General features: G+C 36.4%; 2 protein-coding genes, 1 long non-coding RNA gene and 1 pseudogene across 7 annotated transcripts in view; 3 read left to right on the top strand and 1 right to left on the bottom strand.

Moving 5' to 3' along the window:
• The first annotated feature begins 1,498 nt into the window (after positions 1-1,498).
• LOC147277656 (uncharacterized) lies at positions 1,499-3,203 on the top strand. Of its 3 annotated transcripts, none has more exons than XR_015123999.1 (4): positions 1,499-1,759; positions 2,319-2,460; positions 2,576-2,740; positions 2,985-3,201. It is a non-coding gene; the product is annotated as an uncharacterized LOC147277656 (long non-coding RNA). The 3 variants fall into 3 exon arrangements; XR_015124000.1 differs by having other exon boundaries at positions 1,503-1,759; positions 2,576-2,648; positions 2,985-3,200; XR_015123998.1 differs by having other exon boundaries at positions 1,513-1,759; positions 2,576-3,203.
• Positions 3,204-5,705: 2,502 nt separating this feature from the next.
• LOC147277655 (UPF0496 protein At1g20180-like) lies at positions 5,706-8,637 on the top strand. The gene is made up of 2 exons (XM_086255685.1): positions 5,706-5,742; positions 7,550-8,637. Exons 1-2 carry the CDS (start codon positions 5,706-5,708, stop codon positions 8,635-8,637), a joined length of 1,125 nt encoding a protein of 374 aa, XP_086111811.1.
• A 746-nt stretch (positions 8,638-9,383) lies between these two features.
• AAE1 (acyl activating enzyme 1) lies at positions 9,384-11,425 on the top strand. The gene is made up of 2 exons (XM_086253617.1): positions 9,384-9,687; positions 9,835-11,425. The coding sequence occupies exons 1-2, from the start codon at positions 9,490-9,492 to the stop codon at positions 11,299-11,301; spliced, it is 1,665 nt and encodes a 554-aa protein (XP_086109743.1). The 5' UTR covers positions 9,384-9,489; the 3' UTR covers positions 11,302-11,425.
• Positions 11,426-11,631: 206 nt separating this feature from the next.
• LOC147277651 (mitotic-spindle organizing protein 1A pseudogene) overlaps positions 11,632-27,567 on the bottom strand; it is a 56,850-nt pseudogene continuing 40,914 nt past the window's right edge. The window contains exons 1-3 of one of the 2 annotated variants that reach the window (XR_015123957.1): positions 13,301-13,407; positions 12,419-12,650; positions 11,632-11,955 (exon numbers count right to left, since the gene is read on the bottom strand). The product of XR_015123957.1 is annotated as a mitotic-spindle organizing protein 1A pseudogene, transcript variant X2 (transcript). Of the gene's footprint in view, positions 11,956-12,418; positions 12,651-13,300; positions 13,408-27,567 lie in introns of those variants that run through there. The other variant, XR_015123956.1, reaches the window with a different exon arrangement.

Genomic DNA, 27,567 nt, shown 5'->3' with positions numbered 1-27,567 from the left:
TTCAGGTTAATTTGCCTGCCGACTACCCAACTGCCTTGGTGAAGCCTCAATCCCCCCCACCTCCCCAATTTAACACCCAATCTAGTTATGTCAGCTAGCTCAAAGGTTCTTAATTTACCCTAGCTGTTTGTTTAAACTACGAATGCCATTTTGTGTGTATATATCAGTCCTCTCATGCAAACTGGGGTTGTCAGGATCTGATTCAGACCTAAATACTATATAGCGATACATAATGTCCATCTTATATGAGAACTTCTTCATTCATAAAAACTTTCCCATCATGTTTAGCCGTATAGTATTCGGGTCTGGACCAGATCCTCATGACCTTAGTGCTGATATTATATACATATATATATAGACTCATTCCATTGAGTAATCCTTCAAATAATTTTATTTAAGGGATTCTGGCCTCATAAGGGCCACTCTATATAGTATTTGAACGATCTGAACCGTCTATTTTTTAGGTCTATATTCAAAGATTTAAAAAATTAGCTAAACTAGAAACCATTTACCCGTTTAATTAAATGATCATCATTTCAATTGTTTATCGAAAATATTTTGTTCATCTATTTATTTGATCAATTTTCGATAGCTTAATGGTTTTCGATTTGTCACAAGGATGATTTTTGAATAGAGACCTAAAATATATAGTTCTTTCGTTGAGGTATGTCTTGTGACACCCAATCCGCATTGTAGTTTGATGATCAAAGCTATCTATTTTCTATACAAGGATTCCTGCAAATGATCAGATAAATCGAAAACCATTAATACTTGTGATCGAATAAATAGAAAAATAAAGTAATTTCAATAAATACTTGAAACGATGACTATTTAATCAATTGTTGAACGGTTTTCGATTTGTCTACCATGTTCAGCCAAAATGAATTATAAGTCAAGTTGTCTTAAAGACAAAATGACTTTGTTTATATGATGGAGTTGATGGAGTTGATCAAAGTCATTGGACGACATCCATTCTACTCATCATAATTGGTCGAACCAACTGCATCCACTACAACAAATATGGCCTATGCTCACCTTGAAGAGAAACTATTTTAGAGTTAGTGGCTATTAACATTTTTTTTCATCACTAATTAATATTTTGGTTGTTTTAAAAATTATGGTAGAGTTAATAGTTGCCTTAAGTCCCACTAATTTGTAATATAGTTGACTAATAAGTAGCAACAAAAAAATTGAAACCAAATTGATAGATTAGTGAAGATAATTATTCCTTCCCCACTCCAAATTCAACCAAAAGGGACAAAGGTGGGATTAATAAAATGTTTATAATTATTATTTCCCACTTAATACTCAACCTATAGAAATAATAGTTACAAACCCATCCCACTATTACAGCCCATTCCCACTCCTAAGCCCATTCCCACTAAAAAAAGACTCTAGTGGCTTAAAAAAAAAAAAAAAAAAATCTTATGTACTCAAAACCTAACTCCCTTTTCATTTTTTTTTTTTCAGATGCGCCTCCCTCATCTCTCTTTCTCTCACAATCTCAACTCTTGCCTCCCTCTATCTCTCCCGACCTCACCTCACCTCACCTCACCTCCCATTCCCTTTCCCTCTCACTCACTCCCTTTCTCTCATGACCTCATCGTTTCATTTATCTTCTTTTTTCTTTCACAAAAGTATATCGTAACATATTTTTCTGTCCTTTCTCCTTCCTAGGGTTTGGATTCGATGGCGAAGAAGAGAAAGTCGAACGCCATAACCGGAGCCCTCATCACCAAGTTCTCTCTTGGCCTCACTGGTAAGCGCTTCAACCCGATGCATTTTTATTTCCCTTTTTCAAATCAAAATGTTTGTAGAGGAAGATGCCAAAAACTCACCCTTTGTTCATTTTTTTTGTTCAGGTTCTTTTCCTAGGTAAATGTCAATGCACTTATGCTGCCTTATGATTAGATTTGTTTTAATTTGATTGGAAAACTTGATGCTTGTATTCCAGTTTCAGCTTATTGTGATTTCTTTTATTTATTTATTTATTTATATTTTTAGCTATGTCCTTGATGCAATGAGGGTTGTCAATGAGTCAAATACAATGTAGTTTTTGGGGTTTTGGATGTCTGTGTACTATTATTTGTGTTACTCTGTTAAAACATTAACAAGCTTATTCATGTATTTGCATTACTGTGTGCTTTCGAGATTGATCTCTTCATCTTATAATATTTTGCAATTTGGAAAAACATGATGTGGCAGTGAGTTCCATTATTTTATTGCTTTGTGGAAAGGATATGGTTTTTTACTGCTTTATTGATTTTTTTAGTTAAATGGAAGAATTCATTTGCTTTTTTTTTTCTACTCAATTGTAGGAGGATTTTTATGTGCCTTTGAACAATATGGGAAATGGAAATTGATGAAATAAGGAAGAAGAGAGGACATGGGTTGTGCTGAATGTTCATGTGCAGTTGATCCTAATGATGTTGTCCTCAATATCTTACAATGCAGGCACAGGTTGTTCATTCTATGCGAAGCAATTAATGAGTAGAAGTTTTAATTTTATCATATATCAGCTTTCCTTCCTTAAGTGTAGGCTGCAATGAGCTGATTTGATTCGGTTTGTTTCAAGCTGCTTAGTGTGCAGGTGATAGAAGGACTACAATGAGCAAAGTAAAAAAAATGAAAGGTTTCTATTTAATGAGGTATGCATCTCATTAAACAACCTCCATTCAGGACTGCAATGAGCAACCTCCATTCAGGTTGCTCATTAACTGACTGAGCAACCTCCATTCCGGTTTCTATTTCAAGCTGCTTAATTCTTTCTTAATTAAACAATTTAAAGATGGAATGTCATGCCTTCACACTCACTGTTATTGAATTTCTTATCATATCTTGCAATGTTATACTATAAGATTGATAATAACAATTTACTGTTATTGGTAAGGATGAAGACATTTTATATAACTTATTGGGTGAATAAAGTTGTTACAATTTTCATCACTATCTCTGTTTTTTTTTTTTTTTTTTGTGAATTGTAGGATGTAAACTTGGAAGGTTGTGAGGAAAACAGCGGGATCTAGTGCTCTAAACACCAACAAATGCAAATGTCCATGAGTTGGTGATAGCTCTAGTGTACAGTAGATTATTTTTTTCTCTGTATACATTGATCTATATGTTTTTGGCAATGTGGGGGTTCTCTATTTATGAGGGTAAGTTTTTCCCTTTCGGTTGTATTCTTTTGTAAATTGGTGTAAAGAAAACTTATGAATTCCTGCATGGAATGAGTTGTAATGTAGGATTTAATTGACATTGTGTTGTGGTCTGACTTTGTGCATAATTCTTGTTGCAATGTAAGTATCAGCAAGCACCATTGGAAAATAATAGGGTGGGAAAAGGGTTTGCAAATTGCCCAAAACTGAAAAACTGCAGTTCAAATAGCTGCAATTTTAATTTGGTGGCAAAATGCATTTTGAATCCTAATTAATTAGTCACCAAAGTCCATGGAGATTGTTTAATAATATAAATGTTCTACAAATTGAGTAACTATCTGCAACATTGGTGGAGGCAGAACTTGTCAGCAGAAAAGTACAGTTTTGGTCTATAAATTCCACCATTCTAAAAAAATGGTTTGCTTAGCCACTTTGCCACCCCATTCTGAACAACCATCAACCTAAAGGTGACTGCAGGGTGACAATTTCTAAATCACAACCAATGATAGTGATTGCTGCAGCAATAGCTAACAGAAAAAAAATAGTGATGATAAGGGGGAAATGGTGTAGTGATCCCAAACATTGTCGATCTAAGCTTATTGTATGTGACTAGTTACACCCCATGAGGTATATTACACTTCAATTATAGTACGTGTACGTACGATCATTATGATTAAGGTTTGAAATATTATTTTTTATTAATCAACTGGCGTTCGTGAGATTTAAACTCATGACTTACTCCGACAAAGAGTCACTGAGTGTCATATATCCACTAGACCAAATGGTCATTGGCGGTTTAGATATTAATGATAATATATGTGCTATATATTTGAGTGGATTCTTAACACTAATTTAGTACGTCATGAAATATTACTGTCACACACAATAATTTTTCAACAAGAACTAGCTAAAATATAATGTTTAATTACTACAAACATCAAAATAGTGGACTAGATTACAAATAAATTGCTAAAATATTATCACACCAAGTATTTGGAGATCGAAAGACATAAAATAAGGACTAACTACTTCTTAGTTTAGTACATGGTATTTTTCTCCACAATGTTGAGACTTGAGAGTGATCTCAAGTTCGACTCTCCCCTCCTGAGATAAAAAATAAAATAAAATAAGGGCATTTTGTCTCTTTATTAATTCTGTTAAATCTGTTAGTTGATTGTCGCAAAAGGAATATGTGCGTAATTTAAGAAAATGTGAGGTCTAGTACGCAATTATGCTAAACCTCAAGAGATCGATGTTGTGTATGTAACTCTTTCTTATGTTTACGTATTGTCCAGTTATCAATGAACCGTTTCATACAAGTGGTGGCTCCAATAGCGGTACTTTCTTAGGGACTATGGTTTCTCATTAATTAATTAATTAATTAGGTAAATACACCTACATACCCGAAAGTTCTATAAACTACATCATTCACCAAATTGATGATTTAGATATAGAAAATGCTTTGTGGCCAAAAAAAAAAAAAAAGATATAGAAAATGCTTCAATTTTAGCATTATTGTTACACAATATATAATGAGAGTGCAAATGTTTAGAATTGAGATACGAAAGTAAAAAGCATTGATTGATGATGACGAAAATGATAACAATGATAGATTGCTAACTAATAATTTGGGATTTAATATCTGCATCACTCAAGACATATACATAAATAGCTAGCATAGCAAAAGGCATTATATTTATTGTTTTCCAATTAGGTTTTTGATGGTGGTGATTGATTTGGCGACTACTTTGCTATCAATGATTGATTTTCATAATTGGTGATAGGCCATGCAATCATCAAGAGGTACCCTTATAAAGTATGAATATATATACCCCATGACTTATAATTAACTAATTGATCTATAGATGCAAAATATTCCTCTTAAAGGGTATAATGGTAAGTTTAATGCTCTAAATAAAGGGTATAACCGTATAATGTTATGTGATTGTAGGCTTATAGCAATATTGTCATTTCAGCCTCCTTGAGACTCCTCTAGGGCTAAGATCATGGTGTAAGTAAAGTAAGCTTATAAAGTTGTATATATATATAACTGTAAGAACAAAAATACACATAAAGGCAATAAAGGAGGGCTTGCAGATTCAAAAAAGGAGCTGAAGAGGGGAGGGCTCTTCAGCAAATTTAGCCTTGAAGCTTGCACACAAATTGGAGAAGTAACTCTCTCTCTCTCTCTCTTAAATGAAATTAGATCGAGTTATCAAAAAGAAAGCGTGAGCCACAATCCTTAAACAGCCTCTTTAGAGGCTTTATTAATAACGCAAAGATATTATATTCGAAAGAACTTACAAGGAAGTTGATGAACAATCAATACCTAGCTAGCTAGCTAGCTCATTCAAGCCCTTAGCTAGTTCTTTCTTAATTATAAGCTAGGTTCTTATAAGAAAGCCTTAGTTGGGTTATGAATTCAGATTACACCAGCTGGTCATCATCTCCTCCTTCGAAGTTGGGACTTAATTGGAAGCTGCCAGCTCTTCCTCTTAACCTACCTCACATATCAAGTTTGTTCCTCTTAAATAAGATCAACCGATCAAGATGTGGGCAAAATTTAGAGCTGCAAAGATTATACAAGGTATGTCTCTAGCTAGCTTCTTCATCTTTTATTTGATTAATTTTCCTTTACCTATCTTGCTTTTCTTTTTCATTTGTTTTTCAATATACTGTCTATTTTAGCATGTTGCGGCCTTGCCATATTACCTGTTTTAATTTTGCGTAGACACCAGAAAGATGACAAAGTTTTATGGAAAAGAGAAGATATATATGAATTCAGATTATTGTAGAAAGAGGAAAGTATTGACAATTCTTATTTCTTGAAGCAAAATCAGAATTTCCCATAAAGGAAAAGTGGAATTTTGTGATGCATGTTCTTAATTATGTTCTTATGTCAATTAATGCTGCATGTTTTTCTTGTTCCTTAAATTATATCATACCCATTCAAGTAAGGATGTTCTTACTTTAAGAAAATGAAGAACATCTTCTCTATGTAACAACCTGGCAATACAGTTCGATGATCCGAATCGTTCATTTTTTAGGTTCCTTCTCAAAGGTCATCCATATAAAAAAATCAGCTAAATTGATGATTGTTTGGTTATCTAAACTATGCAGACAAATATAATCCGTCAGATAAAATTAAAATGATGTTTTTTATAATAAACTTGCTAAATAGTTTCTTTTCTAGCTGATTTTTTTTAGGATAATCTTTGAATGATGCTCTAAAATATAGACAGTTCTGATCATTGAATTGTTCGTCCAAAGAAGATGTTCTTACTTTTCTTGAAGTAAGGACATCCTTACTTGAAAATTTCCCTATATATATAGTCATTCTCTTAGGTGCACGGATGTCCACAAATTTTTTTACAAATATCAGGCGCCGAGCGCTCGGCAAACATTTCCGAGTACTCGACCGTGCATTTTTGCTTCTTCCTCGAGCACTCGGCAATGTTTTGTTATCTTTATGTTAGAGTTTAATTATAGAATTTTGTCTAGAATGAAAACCTAAAATGCAGCCTTCACAAGCTTGATCCTAGACCTTATGAGGGTATGTGGTGAACCCATATGCTATACCCTCAAAAATGGGCGGAGGAAAAATGGCAAGCGCTTGTTGCAGTGCTCAGCTGTTATAAAAAGAACACTACTGTGTGCTCGGCACGGTTACTAGATATCTACAAAAAAAAAAAAAAGCGAACGCATTTGCTTTAGAAAAAAAATTATATATAATATATGAGCAGTGCTAGGGATCCCAAATTTGTATCCTGAATTTGGATCTTAAATAATATGGCAGTATGTAATTGATTCATACATAGCACACTTGGTCATTTATTTTACAACAAGTAAAACACTACACGTGTAATAACACATCATTTCGAATCCAAATTTAGGTTACAAATTTAGTATCCCTAGCATTATTGATAAATCATTTGTCTATCTAACTTTGATCAAACAAATGAACAGTTTCATCGAAAATATTTAGTTCGTCCATTTATTTGATCAAAGTTAGATAAACAAATGATTTTTGATTTGGCTAAGTTTTTGCAAAGATGATCTATCAATGAAGATGTAAAAAATGAATGGTTCATATAGACACAAAACAACTCATGTGGGCCCCAACAGCGCATACCTCAACATAAATAAGTTGAGGTATACCTCAACAGAAGCTACCTATATATCTATATATATATATATATATATATATCTTTAAATGATGAATGACAACTCAAATCTATATTTATTTTTTCATTTATATGAAAAATTAAAGAATTGTTGTGAATCCTTTGAGAATTTTAAAAAAAAAAAATCGAATATTCATTGATCAAATCATTGTCTGAAATATTTTTTTTAAGAAAACTTAACAATTTTTTGTCATATATATTGGTTTTCAGGGAAGGAAGTGAGAAATGTTCGCAAAAGCTTTAATCTGAACGAGGAGTACAAAAGTGCATTTAGAACCAAATCCTATGCAGACTTCTTCAACAAAGCTCAAATATTGCTTGTAAACCAGCAGCAGCCATCTTCTTCTGCTTTTAATAATCACAGCAGTAGCTGCCATCATCACCACAAATTCTCCGAAATCCTTCTCGAACCGGGTCAAGAATCCATACCTGGCATTCTTGAATCCGCAATTCTTTCAAAGGTACCCGAATTGAAAGGCCTTATGATCAACTACTTTGACATAAGTGCTGAGGCATCAAAAATTTGCAGCCACCTCCTGAAAAGCATCAACCACTTCCAATCCAACTACCACTTCATTCAACAAACACTTGACAAATTCGAGGATTATTCCCCCGAAAAATTAGAATCCATTATTTCAGAGCTGAACTTATTCATTCTCCAAAACAACACCAACCCATTTTCAAATCCTAATCACCATGACTTTAAGCTGATTCATGACAAGTACTCATCTGTTTTGCACCACCTAAAGTCAATGAGAAAAAAAGTGGCCAAGAGGATTAAGCTCATCAAGTGTGTCAAAAAGGCATCTGGGATTTGCATAACCGCAGCTTGCAGCTTGGTTGCTATAACTGCTGTTGTTCTAGCAGCACATACTCTCACTGCCTTGCTCATGGGGCCAGCACTTTTCAACTTCCCATTTAAGCGCTTGATAAAAAAGCTCGGCAGCATAAATTATCCCTTTTCAAAAAGTGGGCTTCTCACAAAAGTTGGAGAGCAACTTGATGTGGCAGCCAAGGGAACTTATATTTTGAATAGGGACTTTGACACAATGAGCAGACTTGTGGCAAGGCTTCATGATGAGGTTGAACACAACAAGTTGATGATTCGGTTCTGCTTGGAGAGGGGAGAGGACAAGTTTTCTTTGCAAGTTGTGAAGGAACTTAAGAAGAGTGGTGTTGGGTTCAGGAAGCAAGTGGAGGAGCTTGAAGAGCTTGTGTGTTTGTGTCTTGTGACTATCAATAGAGCTAGAGCTTTGGTGATCAAGGAGATGACCAAATCTTGTGTAGGAAATAATTGATTTTGGAGTTAGGATGGTAGCAATACAAAGCCTTTGGACAGTATTATTCACTTTGTGTAAATTATTATATATGATTAAAGAAAGCTCTCCATTTATGCATGGTTAGTAATTAATTACCTGTTTGTTTATTTGTTTCTTCACCAACTTTGGAATAGCTTTTGTAACTGATGCTATTTGGGAAGGAATTCATCCAAATACTCAGTTGTTAGAATATGGCAAGGAAACTCACACTGCTAGTTAGCCTAGTTTTGATGGTGGGGTGGTGGTCTTAATATAATAGTAAATTAAACCAAAAAGTGTGTTGATTTATTATCAATATGAACACTTAAGAGAGTTGATGCAGAGCGAAAAAAAGCTTAAATGGGTTTTGACGAAGAGAGAATGTAATAAAAAAGGTACATTTGGCAATACATGTAATAAAATATATAAATAATAATTAAAAAAATAAAATAAGAGCAAATAGAGAAATGTAGGAGAGTTCGAAAATCGCCTCCCATTTTAATATTATAAATTTTCTCCCACACCGGCCACACTCAGGCTCCAGATCAGTCAAAGTTGTCATTTTGTGATAGCCTAATAGGGTATAATTGTTATTAAAAATATATTTTAGGGTGTCCATAAAATCACACCCTCCCCAAAAACAACGAATAAAAACAGACAAAACAGAGGGCCCATCCAACCACATCTGCTCTCTGCAGGACCACCAAATACTGAGCACAGGAAGGATTGAATCGAATCATAGTCAGCAAATGACATGAAAACTGACTGAAAACTCATCCATTCATTCATTCTCAAAATCAAAAGAGCAAGCGTAGAAGCTTGGTTTCACTTCTCTTCTTCATTCAATTGATCATGGAGGGTGCAATCAAGTGCTCCGCAAACTACGTCCCGCTCTCTCCGATCAGCTTCTTGGAACGCTCGGCGCTAGTCTACAGAGACAGACCCTCTCTTGTGTATGGAAACATCGTCTACACTTGGAAACAGACTCTTGAACGATGCACCAGACTCGCTTCTGCTCTTGCCCACCTCGGAATTTCTCGTGGAGATGTGGTAATTAAGCAAACTCTTATTGAATACAATATTCCTTCTAAAATAATTAAGTGTTTTTTGATAGTGTTGGACTGAAATAGCTATAAATTTTTTGAGTTTATTGATGTCCTTTTTTCTCTACTGTGCGCAATCAATCTACAATAATAGGTTGCTGCATTGGGTCCAAATATTCCAGCAATATACGAGCTCCATTTTGGTGCTCCAATGGCAGGGGCAGTTCTCTGTGCACTCAATATACGCCAGGATTCAGAAATGGTGTCTGTATTAGTAAACCATTCAGATGCCAAAATCATTTTTGTGGACTACCAATTTGTTCATGTTGCTCAGAAAGCGATTGATATTCTATCCAAGACTAGAACCAAGCTGCCTTTTCTAGTCTTAATTCAGGAGAGTGATCAATCATCCCCTGACTTCGGCAATCCCACCGATGGAAACTTGGAATATGAGAGCCTAATAGGAATGGGAAAACTCGATTTTGAGATCCGGCGGCCAAAGGACGAATGGGATCCGATTTCACTCAACTACACTTCAGGCACTACATCAAGCCCCAAAGGTGTGATTTGCAGCCACAGAGGTGCCTATCTCAATTCTTTTGCAGCAGTTCTTCTCAATGAGATGCCCTCAATGCCTGTATATTTATGGTGTGTTCCCATGTTTCATTGCAACGGGTGGTGCCTCACTTGGGCGGTGGCTGCTCAGGGTGGCACCAATGTCTGCCAAAGGAATGTCACTGCAAAAGGAATTTTTGCCTGTATTGCTCAGAACAAGGTGACACACTTGGGTGGTGCACCCACAGTTTTAAACATGATTGTAAATGCACCGGCAAATGAGCGGAGGCCACTTCCGGGCAAGGTAATAGTCATGACTGGGGGTGCACCGCCCCCCGCCCAGGTACTCTTCAAGATGGAAGAACTAGGGTTCAGTGTAACCCATGCATATGGTTTGACAGAAACTTATGGTCCTGGTACAGTTTGCACTTGGAAACCCGAATGGGATTCCCTGCCTCAAAACGAACAGGCGAGGATCAAGTCCCGACAGGGTTTGCAACATCTTGGCATGGAGGAAGTTGATGTTAAAGACCCTGTGACCATGAAGAGTGTACCATCTGATGCAAAAACCATGGGTGAGGTTATGTTCAGGGGCAACACTGTGATGAATGGATACTTGAAAGATCATAAAGCAACAATGGATGCATTCAAAGGCGGATGGTTTCGCACTGGGGACTTGGGGGTGAAACACTCGGATGGTTACATAGAGCTGAAGGACCGTTCAAAGGATATTATCATTTCTGGGGGAGAAAATATTAGCTCAATTGAGGTGGAATCTGTGCTTTTCAGTCACCCTGCTGTTCTTGAGGCAGCTATTGTGGGAAGGCCTGATGATTATTGGGGGGAGACACCCTGTGCATTTGTGAAGTTGAAGGATGACTGTAATGCTAGTGTAGAAGAGATTATCAAATTTTGCAGGGATCACTTACCTCACTACATGGCTCCTCGAACTGTTGTTTTTGAAGATCTGCCCAAGACTTCAACTGGGAAGGTGCAGAAGTTTGTTTTGAAGGAGAAGGCTAAGGCCATGGGAATCCTCTCTAAGAAGAGCAGCAGCAAACTGTAAAGGCCCTTGTTGTAAAGAGGAGGCAACAGTCTGTGCTTTCAAGTTGTAATCATTTTGGTATTGTCAATTGCCTATTATTTTGCAACTCAATCCATCCTTTTATACTGTGAAATTATTTTCTCTACATGCATTAATTCATGAAAACTTCCTATTAAACCTGAAGAATTGAATTTGGATTGAACTCTTTCGAACCCAAACAGATTGAACCACCAGATTCAGAATCAAAATTAAATATCTCGAGTTAAGAACGAATAAAAATATTTAACTTCCAACTCATATGCATTTAAAATTATATTATCTCAGATATTCTCAAGATTATTTCCATCAACCTATCACAAATCATAATTGCTTGGAGTCTAGATAAAAGCATCTTAAAATTGCCTCACATAGGCAAGCATGTACAAATTTAACACCAATCAATGGTTCAAGAGTTAAATCAATTACACTAGAGCTAACTTTGAGTACAGAAACAAAACACAGTTGAGCATGCAAAGTAGACATTGCTTTCAACAGTTCGTAAGAGTTTTGTTCATACATTTCTAGTTCTAACGAAACACCACTGTTCAAAAATAACAAAATACCGATGATTTCCATGATTAACCCTAAAATCGAAGTCTTTGGATGGGCACCCTGTGTTGTTTGGGGAGAGGCCAACTGAGAAGACGAGGCACATGGAACAAAATTAGAATGAAGCACAAATTTTCATCATAAGCCTAGGATAAGGAAAAAAAACTAACTCATGGCAGAGACATGAATCCTGGAGTAAAATTGAATTTTTTCACTGGGGCAATTCAAAACTTTCAAGAAAAAAAAAAAAAAAAAAGACTCAATGTTTTATAATCCTGGTGAATGGAAATTATGGTGATGCCTTGACACTACTTAGAAAAGTAATCATATAGCGGACAAAATGGTTAGCTGCTTAAATGTAGCATCCACAATCATTTTCAGCTTTGTAATTTTTCTAGGTTCCCACCATCATTCAAGTACTCTTCCTAGCTAAGAAAATGAGATTAATAATGATTATATACTCAAGTGATGCAATGCATTTTCATTCCAAAGGAAATTATCATAATCTATCATACAGACGAGGCCGGAATTGAGATCCAAATACACAAACCTGTTCACAGTAGAGGAGGAGCAGCACCTGGTGGTGTGAGTGGCACCAGTTCTCTTCGGAGTTCCTTGACAACGGCAGCCAAGGCCTCAGGGTTGAGACCCAGATCACAGAGTGCAATGAGGATGGAGAGGGTGTGACGATCAAGCCCTGTGTCAAGAATGTTGGACATCTGAAATGCTAGGTCCAGCGATTCCCGGGCAGTTTTTGCAGCATTCACATCCATATTAAGAAGCTGACAATACAAACAACAGCCAAATTGAACACTCAGTGACAAAAGAAAAAAAAAAAAAAGGGTCCAAATAATAATAATTTTCAAGACCATTATCGGCTTATAGCACAAGAACATTTATCCCGGTCCGATTTGATGAATGGGTTATGGATGCACCATTAAAAGTGAGCAAACTAATAAATTAACAAAGTTAAAAATTCGGCAATCCATAATATGCACCATTAAATACTTTTAGATTTAAGCTCTTGTCAAAATTTTGGTTGAATCAATCTTTGTTTGCCATTGCAGATGGATTTCATATAGACACCAAAAGCTAATAATGCTTCAATTAGGGATAGAGAAAGGAACCCATTTGGGTTTCTAGGCTCCAATGGCGGAGAGAAGGTGGAGCTCCAAGTAATGTTGACCATGGCATGTCAAATTAAGTTTTGTTAAAAAATCGGCCCCCAATTTATTTAATTAATCTTGAATCGTTGAATCACATAACACAAAAATACACTAATTTGACATGGCTGGCTATGTATGTCAAGTTGTCAACTGATAGAGGTAAACCGTTACCCCAGCAACAAATTAAGAAGAGAGAAATTTCTCTGAGAAAAAAAAATGCGAGAAATGTGAGAAAGAAAGTCTGAAGAGAGTGATAGAAAAAGAACCTGTATTTTTGTTTGAGTTTCAGTGAGGAAGAACCTTATGCCGTATAGTGATTTGTAAGAGAGTCAGAGCGAGATTAGAGAGGCGTACGTGGAGTCTTAAAAAGATGATGGGAATTGAATTTGGGTGGAGAGCAATTCAAAGATTCTTCTTAATTAGGCTACCCCGCACTGCCAAAAAAAAAAAAAAAAAAAAAAAAAAAAAAACCTATTTTCTACCTTTTTTTTTTTTTTACTTTTTTGGTTGGGTCTTACCTGAGTGTATTTAGGTATGACTAGCAAAATTGACAGCGCGTTGCTATGGGTGTTTGAAATTTATACAATGCATAAAAAATTTGTTAAACTTGTATGAAAGATTTAGTGAAATTGAAAGTGTTACACCCTGAACCTCGGGCATGCAATAGAGGCACCCTCCCTAAGTACCCCAAGAGGTTAATGCCAACAAAACCTGAGTATCCCAAAAAGGGTTGAGCCTTTTTAATTTAAATGGATCGGGTTGAATCAGAGTATTCTTTACATAACATGATATTTAAGGAAATAATAAAATCAAAATATAGATTAACCAACCCGCTAGGGTGAAATAGTTAAATCAACACCTCATAAGGGAATTACTAAAATAAGTAAAACCCACAAAAGTTTATAAAATGATTAAACCAAAATATTGTTGTTCAAAAGGGATTCCCAATGGGAAAGCAAGAACCAATACGATAACAAAGACATGATGACAGAGACCTTGAGACACTCGACAAAAGAATCTAAGTTACGCACCCTTTTAGTTAAGATCTCCTTCAAAAGGCAAATCTGCATAAGCAATAGAAAATCAAACGAAACAAAGAAAGTAGGGAGTAAGCATCACATACGATTATAGCTTCTCTCAGGGGACCCTGCTAGATTTGAAAACCTTTAAAAACGTTTCCCTATGAAAGATTGATTTCCAAAATCTCAAAACATTTCCACAAAATCGTTTTAACACCTCAGTTAGAGTAATATATGGTAAAGATGCATAAAAACTCATAAATAATAAAAACTCATAAATAATAATAACTCAAATGGTCGATACACATTAGGTACAACTATGGCCAGCTATAATCAAAGAAAATAGCATCCATAATGAGAATGCCCTGATAAACAGAAATAGAAACTCGCAATTGAGAAACCGTATCACTGTCACCTAATCAATCATGGATCCCCGTTTTGCACAAGCAAACGTAGCCACGTGTTAGCCTGGTTAGACTACTTATAATGTACAGATCAATTCTTCTAGAAGATTTAGAGATTTGAACCGAAGGTTACGTACTACGCTACTCAAACACTCAGACCAAACACAATAATAATAATAGCATGTTATCACAGTTTAAAAATTACACATACACACACAAAGTCCGTAGTCAAGAATGTAGAATAAATCCCCCTACTTGGAATCCAATGCTCTTTAAGTATTCTCTTCCACAAGCCTTCCATGTTTGCGCACGGTCATATCTTGACAATTTCTTCTCAACTAGACAATACGGCAACCTTAACTTTTTAATAACTTGACAACTGGGTAATCCGATAGAAACACAATCGACAAGAGAAAACAAGTTTTGAGTTAGGGATGATTAACAATAAAGGAAGACAGTATGTCCTTTCCTTTAGTCACACGTCGCTAGTTTCTAGTCCTAGATGGACTAAATCCTACTCTTTAGAATTTACTTAAGGGTTCACAAGTTTTAAGTTTTATCTAGAAGTCAACCAATTGACTATTGCTTTTACTCAAAGCAATTCCTCAAAATAATTTAGATTAACTCAACTTAATTTATATAATAGAAACTTATTAAAGCATGCTAGTTACATTGAATTAAACAAATAAGTCTTTAAAAAAAAATAAGGCTAGGCAAGCTTAATTAATAAATAAATCATATTTTATTAATCTAAGCATGCGTCCTAAAATTAAAGCCTAAAAATAACAAATAAAGCAAAAATATTAAAATATTTACCCGGTTGCGGACGTCCAAAGTTAGACTCCACTCCTAGGGTCACCTCCTTGCACTCCCAAAACTTTAAACTATGAGAAGTTTATTTCCTTTTGGTATGTCTCTTTTTAGAGAGACTCTCAAATAACCAAGGAGTGATTAACTCTAACTTCACTTAGTAGTGCAAGTGAAAATGAGGGACAATGGTCTTTATTTATAGGTACTAGAGGGTTGAAAAAAATTGTAAATCTCCAATGTGGGACAAATTACACTAGAAATGCTCAAAAGAAGGCTGAAAAATCAAATTGCGTTGGAGAAAAACCCGGCTGTGACCTGTTTGTAGACACAAGAGATCCGCGAGTCGACCCACAGCAAACACACGGGTCAAGTTGACCCGGCATGAACAGTGACCAGTTCCTTAAAAGAACGGACGGTCCAGATCTCGCTCAATTAATGAGCTCGGACGGTCGCAATTAGATCCGAGTTTGGCTCCGTTGTGACGCACGTAGGACAGCTCTCGTGAGCTCGTCTACCTAGTGCCAGCTAACACCTCGTCAACGTCCTATCAGACGCGCTGGGCCAGTCGCAGAGCACCACGTGGCGTGCTGTCGGCCCAGTTAGCATCTTTCTTTTTAATTCATTTTTCCTATTTTCCAATTTCTCCAAACTTCGTTAAATCACTAAAAATAGCTCGGGACTCCAAATAATTTCCCGAAAATTCCTACGGACTCACAGTAATTTCCTGTAACCTCAAAGCAATAAATTGATCTCCACAAAAATTAAGGAAAATTCAACTCCAATGAATTTAATTCTAAAAAATTAATTCCAACTTGATAATCACCAAAATTACACTCAAAGGTAATAGAGCTTCACTCTAAACCTCTAATGGTACAAGTTAGTTACTCAAAAGACAAAGGAAACTTCATTTCCTTTAAGAAATCTGAAGTTTCTAAGTACAAAAGAAATTCGAAAACACGTGTCAACATACGATAGGATTGAAAAAAACCAAGGTGTTACAAGAAGAGATATATGGCAATATAAGTACATCAAGGAAATTGTTAAACTTATCTTCTTTTTTTTTGGCCGGATGAAAATGAATTGCATTAATTCAAAGCCACAAAGGCAAGGGAACAAAAAAAGACATAAAACGACAACCTACATACAGAGAAACAAAAGAAGCCTACAAACAAAGAAAACAAAAGAAGCAGGGATGACTCCACGAGGAAACGGGACTAGAGAAGGGTAGAAAAGCTTCAACCACTGGGCTTGGACACTGTATACAGAGCATGCTTTCTTGATGATTTGGCTCACAAAGAGTGGGTCCGGAGAAGAATATTTGAAGATTATCTTACGTTGTGCTTTCCAAATATTAATAAAGCAAACAACACTCAAAAGAAGGTTAGATCAGTTGCTGGGACAATTGTATATGTCCAGAAACAAAACATTTGCAGCATTTAGCTGTAAATTGTTCAAAAAATATAAGGATATATGGTTGCTAATTGGTTGGTTAATGAAAGCTGTCATCTTCACTAGTGGTGAGTTGTTCATCTTCTTTGGCATCTCCTGTAGGGGTACTCTTTTCTTGTTCACTCTCTAAAACAGTGAGATTAATTTTTGTTGCTATGGGGGGGTCTTGCTCTCTCTGGCTGGAGATTTGGAAAACAATATTTGTTAGTGTAAGTAATTAGTTAAATTGTGTGCAATGTAAATTTAAACAAGAGATAATTAGGCTTAGGTCCTTTAGAAAAATAATTTTTAGATGGAGACAGGGGGTGTTTTAAAATTTATAAGAAAATCCTTTTAATTTATAATAAAGTCCTTTTAATTTTTTTAATTTATAATAAAGTTCTTTTAATTTATAAGAAAATTCTTTTAATTCAAAATAAAGTCCTTCCCTGATTTGAAGGGTATTTCCCTCTATTTGAAGGGTATTTCCCCTCCTAGGGTGTAGAGTGGGCTTTGTAGAAGCTGCATGTTAGGTTTTAACTTCGAGATTTTGAGCGGAGACCAAAATCTTGGGGTTAAAACCTAACATAAAGCCATCAAAGAAGAAAAATAAAAGAACTTAATTAAAAACCTTAAATCATTACCGGTCTTAGTCTAAGAAAGACTCATAAAATGGACTAGACTCTAAGTCTCCCTTTAAACAATGGTTTAATTGAGTTAGTATGAGGTTAATAATCAGCACCAAGTATAAAAAAAGGGAATAAATTGACAGCTTTACTAAGTAGAGAATAAATCAATGAAGCAAGGTGAACATAAGTTTTGAAAATTGAATGCAATTAAAAAGTGTATACATAGTTGATGAAAAAGGAAAAAAAACTGAGAGGATTTGAAGTTTGTACAGTAAATTATGAGAGGAATATGTCAAAATTTAAATTGGCAACAATTTCCAAATTGAGAACATGTTTCCCTGATCAAAAATCATTACCAAATGTGGATTACCATAAAACAAACATATTAAGTGGTTGGCAAATTGGAAAATAAAGAGTAAATTTTATTTTTCACATAGCATAGCTGAGCACTCACACATGATATGGCTATCTCATGAAATAATAATTGATTAGTCTGTATAATCAACATTGAATAATCAGGCATCACTTTCTTACAGAAAAGATGACATGCATCATGAAATTTGGCCAACATAAGGAAGTTTATCATAGTTAGACATTCTCTGACTTAGAAAAAATTACAGCTAATATATGACTTGCATTCAATAGATTATTTATTTCAAAGTAATATTAATGATAGAAAAATGAAAGTGAACCCTATATGTATAAGACATCTTATGGCCCTGAGTGGAAAGAGAACCATATGTACACAGTATAAAACATCATATACAGTTCCACCCTCCATAATATGAAACCCTGATTTGAAGTCAGTTGGAGTTGTTGACAAAGATTAGGTTTTACACGGGTAACACAGCAGAGCAGCATTTGAAGTGTAATGATTGAGAAATAAGATAGGTGGAGAAGACATAGACAACCAAATCAGAAACCCACCAAGAGTGGCACAAAAGTAATGATCTGAGTTCAGATGAAATAATTGTATTATATTTTTGTGTAGAGCAAACTTGATTGCAGAATTTTTTTCGTGGTTCTAATTTTGAAAGCTTTGATTGGAACATTGTCGAAATCCAAACTACTTTGTTCTTAAGCTTTTAGATCAGCAGTTTTCTCAGCCTTCTCTTCAGTTGCAGTAGTACTTAAAGTAGGAAAAAAAAAGATTAATTATTATTAGAAATTTAACAGAAATGGTAGGTAAACTGAATAGGAATGAAAAGAAATGTAAGTTGTTAAAAGAAATTTGACCTTTTGAATTTCTTCCTTTGTTGTTTTAGAGAGTTTAAAAAGGCTCACTTCACTGCTTGTTTCATTTTCGAAAGCAAAGTGGCTCTTTCTTTTGGATTACTGGTGGAGGTGGGATCATCTATAATTGCAGGCTTCTTAGAGGAGGGTGATGGGTGTTGCTCCTTTTTGTACAACTTGTTTTACTTTGGAATTTAGAAACGAATATCAAGTTGTAGCTCGCAAGTATACGAATCGCTCATGTAAGCATAGCGTATAAGTACGAGGTCAATCTCACGAGGAATAGGTAAATACACATCAAACCAATTCAACTTACCAATTAAAATCACCAAACACACACACACGGCAGGGGGGTTTGTAGATTGTTAAACTCACGCACACCACATACACACACACACACAATTGCAATGTTAAGAATTCAGAATCCACACCAATTGATGGAAATACAACCAAGCAATTCAAGATAATGCATAAATGCAATAAAGTTTACCAGCCGAAGGCCTTTTTGAGAACACTATTAACTATTGTTCTCTTTATGCATAAACTAGGAGCTTCTTAGGCCTCCCCTAGTCAGTTAACTTGCATGTGTCCTAAGAGCTTTGTTAGGAATTCCCTAGGTGCATGTTAACCATACAAGAGTCATTAAGTTTTGTGAAAACGGTAAACACATGGAGCATAGACCCACCTTAATGTAACCTATGAACATCCAATGATCCCTTCTCTCATGAGCACGTTCTTAGGATACTCACTTGCTGCCAATTGAAATTATCAACCTTTTGAGCATATTTAATTTCACAACATAATCTAGATGCAATTACCCTAAGGTAGCTAGTCAAAGGGTGCAAACAAATAGAATCAATTTTACTAGAGATCAAGGATTTACTACATGCATCAAATTAAATCACAAGTGTCACCATTGCATAACTCACAATTAAAGTTTCATCGTACAACTTAGCAAAGCAATAAAAACTCAAAACATAATAATTAAGAAAATAAAAGATCTAACTTCCATTATAATAATTGAATCCACAATGAAAGCAAGAACAAACTAATTAACTAAAGAAAAAGAAGAAAATCAAAAGAAAAACAAAGAACATCACAAGAGGGTGGCAGCGGCACAAGAGAGAAGAAGAGGAGAGACATAGCAGCAATGAGGCTTCACGACAAGGGTGAGCTAGGGCTGCGGCGCATGGTCTCTCATTCTCCCTCAAGTGGCGCCACTCTCTCACTCTCTCTCCCAATTCAGCTGCTCTCTCTTTTCTGAATTGTCTGACCTAGTGAAATCCCTTTTTTTTTTTTTTTTTTTTTTCAAGTGTGAGAGAATGAGATATATTTATAGAGGTAGGGTGAATTCCTTGGGAGGCAAGGAAAAGACAAGATGTGGCTAGGGTTTCATTAAAAGAACATGGGCTGCTGCAACCTTGTAGGCATGATGGGCTTAATGGGTTGCAAGTGGGCTGGTTGTATGAGTTGGGCTCTTTTTGGGCGTAATTTCTTTTCAGCTCGCGGAACTGCTGCGCAACCTCCACTAAAATGGCCATATCTTAAGCTAGAAAACTCGGAATCAAAATCCGTAAAATTTTGTGGGAAGCTAACATCCGTATCTTTCCAACCATATATGGCATGACATCTGATTCACTCTGTAGAAATACAGAATCACTGTCGAAATTGGTGCTCTATTTTCCAGGGTTTTGACTTCTTTTTCAGCTAGGATTTCTTGTGATCTTTGACTGAATCTTATGAGATTTCCCTTGAGCATGAATGATTCCTTCCTTGGGCCTTGGGTCAGCTGAGTTAGTGCAGCATAGGCTTGGGCTCTTGGACCTTGGAATGGCACAACTTGGGCTTCCTCCAATTGGGCTTGCAATAGGCGCATGGCCTTGGTCCTTTGAGCTAGGGTTATGCGCATGGCCCATAGTGCATGGGCTGCATGTGTAGTCCATGTCATGTGATGATGTGGCATGGTTGACCATTGACCTTTGACTTTGACCAAAAGTCAACCTTGACCAAAAAGATTTCCTAAAAGATTCTGTCTGAAATTCTCCAAAGATTCCTTCCACATTCCCGATCCTTCTAGCAGATTCCCTCAAGATTTTTTTTTTCCATTTCTTCCTTTTTTAGTTCAAAATAGCCTCATTTAGCTTTTTTCTCCATCATTGCTTCATTTAACCTAAAAACACAAAAACATGATAACAGACACAAAAGTATCGAGTTCTAACACTCTAGGTTAGGGAGTTAGTATCATAAAATAACGTAAAATGAACACTCATCAATGGGGTGGAAAGCAACATTTTTTTAAAAAATTCTTTTTTTTTCTCTACAACTTGTCGTTCAGCAGATGGTTTAGAGCCTGATTCGATGAGAAAAGGCTCATCATCAAAGACAGAGTGGATCAGAAGATCATTTATGTTTGAATCCGTTTTGAAAGCTCCAAATCGAAGTTGAAAATTTTTTGTTTGATTTTGGAGACGAAGAATCGTGTCCGGCAATTCCTGTTGATCCACAATACCTTTCTCAACAACTAAACTATGGCAGAAAATTCCAAACAATTGCTCTGTCGGTCTTCCAATGATCATGACGTTGGTTATATCGGTTGTGTCCTCAATGACCAACCCTAGTTTAAACCTGCAGTTTGGATCGATTACATTTTTATCAATGATTGATATTTGTTTTAAAATTATATGACAATAATGAAAAGAAATATAATGATAAGAGTTGTTTTACCATGGCAGAGGAATTGAATCATGTGTACTGTGCTTTGGGCACACTAGTTTAATTGTCATTTTGTGCAATGGCTCTCATTTACTTGTAGCATGAGGGGCAAGCGTTGTACGTACCACCATTCAACATGTGTGTCAAAACGATTGATAGTTGCTCTACAAATAGCAATGGTATCCTATAATATGTTTAAAGAAATTGGTTATGATGGTATTAAAAATTAGATGGTTGGAGAGAAAAAGTAATGAAAGAGTTTGCAATGTGAACAAACTGAGATTTTTTTTTTTTTTTTTTAAATTGGCAACAATACATGTTCAAACCTTTGAAGTTAGAACCTTTGGAGTCAAATTTTTTTGGGATACATCTCAAAGGGTTATCTGATTTCTTCATATGCGAGAAGATATATATTAATTGGATGTTTTTTTCTAATGTATTGCACAGTGTATTTCTTTTTTAAAGTCATCTAATGAAGATTATTTTCTCAATTTAAAATCTTTCTTTTAACAATATAGGGGAACCAATCACAATAGTCAGAATTTTGAATTTGGTTTATTTTGGTTATGTTATTTGAAAAGATATTTTTTAGAAAAATTTTTGATTCGGCATTCAATGTTAGCAGCCACGTTGTGTTCAGTGATAAGCAAATGGCTCTAATTCTAAAAGTTAAATCCTTCATTTAAATCCTAATATAGAATTGAGTGACGTAGAGATCCACAAATAATCGAAATGAGCAAATGAGTAGTCAATAAAAAAATTCCAAAATGCATGAAACGAAAGCAATTATGAAATGAAAAATTGACAAAGCTAAAGCAAATTGAAAACCTCTTGTAAATCTGTGTTATTTAAAAAAGGGAAGATGAAATAAAAGCTGCCACAACTAAGAAAAAAGTACAGATTACTTAAAAGAAGAAAAAAGAAAACGGAGGATTGATAAATGTTTACTTTGCAAATGTCGGGGTTGAGCACATTCAAATCTTTGACAGACAAGCTGTTAGCAGTCTGTAATTGTTGACATGGTAGCTAGGAATTGTGGAAGGTGGCAGCACATTGATAGACATTGTAAAACCGCTAAATGTGAGACCCCGTATTTTTCAAAAATTTATTTTAAGGATTTTGGGAATTTATTTGGAATTTAAAAAGGTTTTAATTTAATTTTAATTTTTGTTTTAAATTGGACTTGTGTAACGACCCGACCCGACCTAAATTCCACTATAAATTTAAATTTTTATTTAACTATGGTTTTAAGAGGATTTTAAAGGATGTTGAATTGTATTTTAAAGATTTTGGGATTTATTTGGAAAATAAAAAGGGTTTGGATTTAAAATTTTTATTTTTGTTTTAATTTGGGCTTGACCCAAAGTTGACTTTTAAAATAAATGGGCTTTCGATTTTGACTTTGGGTTCGTTGGATAGGTTTCGAGCCCACGATTTCATAGACACGTAGCATGTGTCAATCCGAGTTACGGTTTGAGAGATATGGGCATTTGAAGCGAGGGGCAATTTCATAAAATTGACAAATTGGGTTTTTAAAAATCCAAAATCAGATTTTTTTTAAAAGGGGATTTCTCTCTCTCTCTCTCTCTAGAATTTTCTACAAACTTCTCTCCCCTCCCTTATATTTTTTTATTCTCTCCCCACACCTCACTCATTCTCTTTCTCTTTCTCTTCCCCGAGCCCACTCTCCCTTTCTTTTCTCTCACCGGCGCGGCCAGCTCCGGCCACCTTCCCGACGACCCAAGACCACCGGCAAGCCGACACTAACACCCCCAGACCAGCCCCCTTCGCCAGCTAGCCACCACTTCGACGAGGGGCACAACACACCAGCCCGCAACCCACCCCCTACACGTACCTACCTCAGCCACCCAGCCACATCCGGTCACTTTTTCGGCGACCTAAGGCCACCGACCCATCCCCTGGTGCCGACCATCTTCCTCGACGCCTCCTCCCGCCAGTCCAGACCCATGCGCACAGTAAGGACGCTAGAGACACCCCTCTGTCTCGTCGGATTCGGGCCAAATCCCAGCTCTTTTCATCCCTATTTTTGGTGAGTCTTCTTCTTTTCATTGGGCTTTCATTTCCTTCGGTTTTGTAACTTAAAATCGTGAAATTTGAAACTATAAATTTTGAGGAATTGAGGCCATTTCGGGATTTACTTTGGTTTTTAGATTGGGGGGATTATTCTTGTTGTTTTGTTTAGAAATTTCCATCCCTAGGAACCTCAAATGTGGATTAATACTGAAAGGTTGAGTGGGTTTGAGGAATTTGGCATTATTGGCTGAAAATTGGTTTTGGAGCAACCATTTTACATGCACCCATTGAGATTTTGAAACCCAATGTGATTTGATGAATGTAGGTTTATTTTAGAATGATCGTTGAGTGGGTTATTTGTTCTTGGCTGCATTAAGTGTTGTTAAAGAAAGCCGAAGTTGTTGGGGCGAAAATGTGAGACTTTACAGATGTCGAAATGACTCTAAGACGAGCTTTCCGACTGAAATAAGCCTTGTGCTTATTCCTTTTCAATTTAGTTTTAGTTTTAGAAGTGAGAGTGACGTCGAGTTGAGCCGCGAAGCTTTCAAAGTGTTTACGTAGGAGTTTTGGGTCTATGAGTGGATGTTGGGAATCATCGAGTTAGATTGAGAGTCAGGTGTGACGTTAAGTTGAGCACACATTTACATTTAAGTGTTCTGAGTCGGAACTAATTTTATTTCTTTGATTGTTTGTTCTATAGGCGACGCGGCTGTGACTCGTGACGATCCGGCGGAGGATCGAAGCTAGGGCTATCTCTGTGAATGGACTCTTGTTTCTTTAAATGATTTATGCAATTCGTGATTTATTTTGGTTATATAAACTTTAGTTGTGAAATAGAAGTTTGAATGGGCTTTTGGTTTTCTAAAGAATTCATGAAAATTTCATCAATCATTTCACACTTAATATTTTGAAAATTTATCTTGGGATTTGATCATGGGTATTAAATGTTGGATTTCAAATGTTATTTCGAATAAGTTTTATTGTTGGACGTTTGAAAGGAAACTAATTTCTTATTTTTATACGTATAGATTATTTCATATTTTAGCCTATGGTCAAAGATTTGATTGGTTTTATGTGTTTCGAATGAGATTTATTAAGGACTATTTTACTGGTTGTGCTTATGCATTGTGGATTGAGGATTTGAAGTTTCTGGGAACGATAAAGATATTTTCTATCCGTGAGAAAATGATTTTATGATTTGGTTATGGAAAAATGGTTTTCAAACCACCCTTGCAGTACCCTCCAGGTTATCGGTTTGGATAGGTCTTTGGGACCCATCACGACACACATATAGGCTTTGGGCCGTGTCGGGATGCTTCGCCCTTTGGGGGCTGCTCTGTGTGCACGTACGACCAGGATTGCCTGCACGTGTTGGATTTTACTCCACGCATGTGTATGACCAGGATATTGCCTGCACGTGTTGGATTTTACTTCACGCGTGTGTATGGCCAGAATATTGCCTGCGTGTGCGATGCAGGAATTCCGCACAGGTGCATGGCTAGATTTTTCAGGGTATAAGCATGGTGGGATTTAAATTGTTATTTTCAGGAGTTATTAAATATGGGTTTAATTGAGATTTTCCCTTTTGAGTTTTATTAAGATTTCTGTTACAATGTTTTTATGGTTCTTTTATTTTAGAAAATTGTTATCTTGAGAAATTATATATTGTTTTGTTGGTAGTTTTAAACATGGTAGTTTAAATCTGGAGAAAATTAATTATATCTTGAGAAAATTAATAAACTTGGTAGTTTTAAACCTGGAGGATTTCAAAGAGTAACGTGAGGTTTTAGAGCTAAACGTGTTTCTAAAGGATTTTTTGAACAGGAAGATTATCTTTGTTTTCGTTTCTATAAATCTGTCTACTCACTGAGTTTATTTCACAGTTTATCTTGTTTTGTCTTAAATTGTCCTCCCAGGTAGTAGCTTTGGTGGAGGTTTAGCCAATCACGTCGAGGCATTTACGTCCATCTCCCTACTCGGACCCTGTAGGCGCCATTTTACTTTTATAAAAGAATTCCTTGTAATAGAATAGTGGCTCTGATAACCACTCTTAAACTTTAAGTTGGTTTTCTTTGAAACTGTTGGGTCTGAGACCCTTTTTGGTTGTGGTAGAGGTGGCTGAAGTTTTTAGAAATGGTTTTATAGGTCTTGTAAATTTTTGGGTTAGTCCATTTTCAGGGGAGGTTCTACAGAATTTTCGATAGGATTTTCCTTAATTTTGGATCCCACAGGACCTCTCCAGGTTTCAGGGTGGAATCCGGGGGCGGTTCTGTCAGCTTGACCCAAAGTTAACTTTTAAAATTAGTGGGCTTTTGTCTTTGACTTTGGACACGTTGGATAGGTCTCGAGTCTACGAGTTCGTAGACACGAAGCACGTATAAATCGGAGTTACGGTTGAAAGATACGAGCTTTTAAAGCGAGTGGCAAACTTGTAATTTATACAAAAGTGAGTTTTTTAACCCAAAAAGTCAGAAACCTCTCTCCCTCCCTCCCGTGCATTATCTCTCTCTGTGAGACCTCGTATTTTTCAGATAATTATTTTAAATATTTTGAATATTTATTTTAAGGATTTGAAGAATTTATTTGGAATTTAAAAAGGTTTTGATTTAATTTTAATTTTTGTTTTAAATTGGGCATGACCCGAAAATTGACTTTTAAAATAAATGGGCTTTTGACTTTGACTTTGGATCCGTTGGAAAGGTTTTGAGTCCACGACTTCGTAGATACGTAGCACGCGTTGATCGGAGTTACGGTTTGAAAGATACGGACATGTGAAGTGAGTGGCAAGCTTGTAATTTTTACGAAAGTGGGTTTTAAAACCCAAAAATCAGATTTCTATTGGCATTTTCTCTCTCCTCTCTCACGCATCTTTCTCTCTCTCTCTCTCTCTCTCTCTCTCTCTCTCTCTCTCTCTCTCTCTCTCTCTCTCTCCACCGTTACTCTCTCTCTTCGAAGCTTCTCCGTTCGGCGAAGGATCACGATGAGACCATAGCCACTGTGATCGTCTCTCCCTCCTCTCTCTCTCCCCGTGCCATTCTCTCTCCTATTGGCCGCCCATCTCGGCGTTTCGAAGCTCAGGCCGACGGGTCCTCCAACGGCGATCCGCTATTTCTGGCCATGTCGAGGCACCAGACTTACTGGGATTCACTCACCATATCTGAGCAACGTGATGGCTTCAGATTGTCCAGTTGAGCATCGACGGCGGAGAAACGACACAGAACCGGGTCGACAGCTTCCTCCGGTGATCTGCATTTTTCCGGCGACGACGGGACACCAGACTAACTGGGTCTTGTTCCTCTCATCACGGCGAGTTCAGCCGTGGCATCCTCCTGCCCCGATGATGCTCCACGGCGGAGCAATGAGTTCGGGAAGCCAAGTCAGCCGCCGGCTTCCGCCGCTATTTTCAGCCGTTTCCGGCGACTTTTGGCCGTCGATCTAGTTACGAGAATTGATCCTCGAGGTTCGTGCCGCCGCTGTCACCATCGGAACCACCACTTTTGGCGGCGAGTTAGTGGTCGTTTGACCTATTTCCGTTTATTTGAGATCCCAGGAACTTTTCTAGGTCCTTTTGGTACACGGGCTCGAGAAATCTCATTCCTGATGCCGTTATGCTGCCAGAATTGATATCCGAGCAAAGGAGCCAAGAAGGGCATTTCGGTCTTTTCGCATGGTTAGACTGTGAGTGAAATTAGTTAGTTTAATTGTTGCTTGATTTCTTGTGTGCATTGTTTGCTAGGACTTGGTAAAGTCTAGGCTTGAATCTTGAGGATGAAATTAAGGATGATTATACATTGAGGTTATTAATTAAGACGAGAATGATTTGAGGTTGAGGTTAATAGTTGACGATTAGGCAATTGAATTACAGATGGATTATTATTATTTTTTTGTGGGATTATGATGTGAATTTGAGGAATTATGTTTATCTTGATGCTTGGATAATTATTGATGAAATTGTGATATGATTGAGTAATTATGGATATTCTTGTGGATTATTTTTGAGTATGGGAATTGAGAATATTATTGAGGGTAATTATTATTACGTTATTTCACTCATACGAGCTATAGTGAGCTTACCGGGTTGTTTGTTTGAATGACCCGGTGTACCATGGATATGGTGCAGTGTGGTTAATGTTTTGCAGGTTAAGCAGGCTGATGCGGCAGTGAGGAGAAGACGAGGCAGTGGTACCCATTTTGATTTATATGTTTGTTTTTATACGTGATTTTATATAAATGTTTTTGGGCTCACACTCTGATTTGTTAAATG

Source organism: Dryas octopetala, chromosome 8 (assembly GCF_963921425.1).
Source record: "Dryas octopetala chromosome 8, drDryOcto1.1, whole genome shotgun sequence".
Taxonomy (NCBI): Eukaryota; Viridiplantae; Streptophyta; class Magnoliopsida; order Rosales; family Rosaceae; genus Dryas; species Dryas octopetala.
Note: the sequence above shows the minus strand (reverse complement) of the source record. Positions and strands in the feature narration are given on the sequence as shown.

What these genes read in the sequence shown, in the direction of transcription:
- LOC147277655 (XM_086255685.1), top strand. Translation starts at nt 5,706, where the DNA reads ATGTGGGCAAAATTTAGAGCTGCAAAGATTATACAAG. An exon ending in AGCTGCAAAGATTATACAAG is followed by an intron (nt 5,743 to 7,549) that starts GTATGTCTCTAG and finishes ATTGGTTTTCAG; the next exon opens with GGAAGGAAGTGAGAAATGTT.
- AAE1 (XM_086253617.1), top strand. Translation starts at nt 9,490, where the DNA reads ATGGAGGGTGCAATCAAGTGCTCCGCAAACTACGTCCCGCTCTCTCCG. An exon ending in GAATTTCTCGTGGAGATGTG is followed by an intron (nt 9,688 to 9,834) that starts GTAATTAAGCAA and finishes CTACAATAATAG; the next exon opens with GTTGCTGCATTGGGTCCAAA.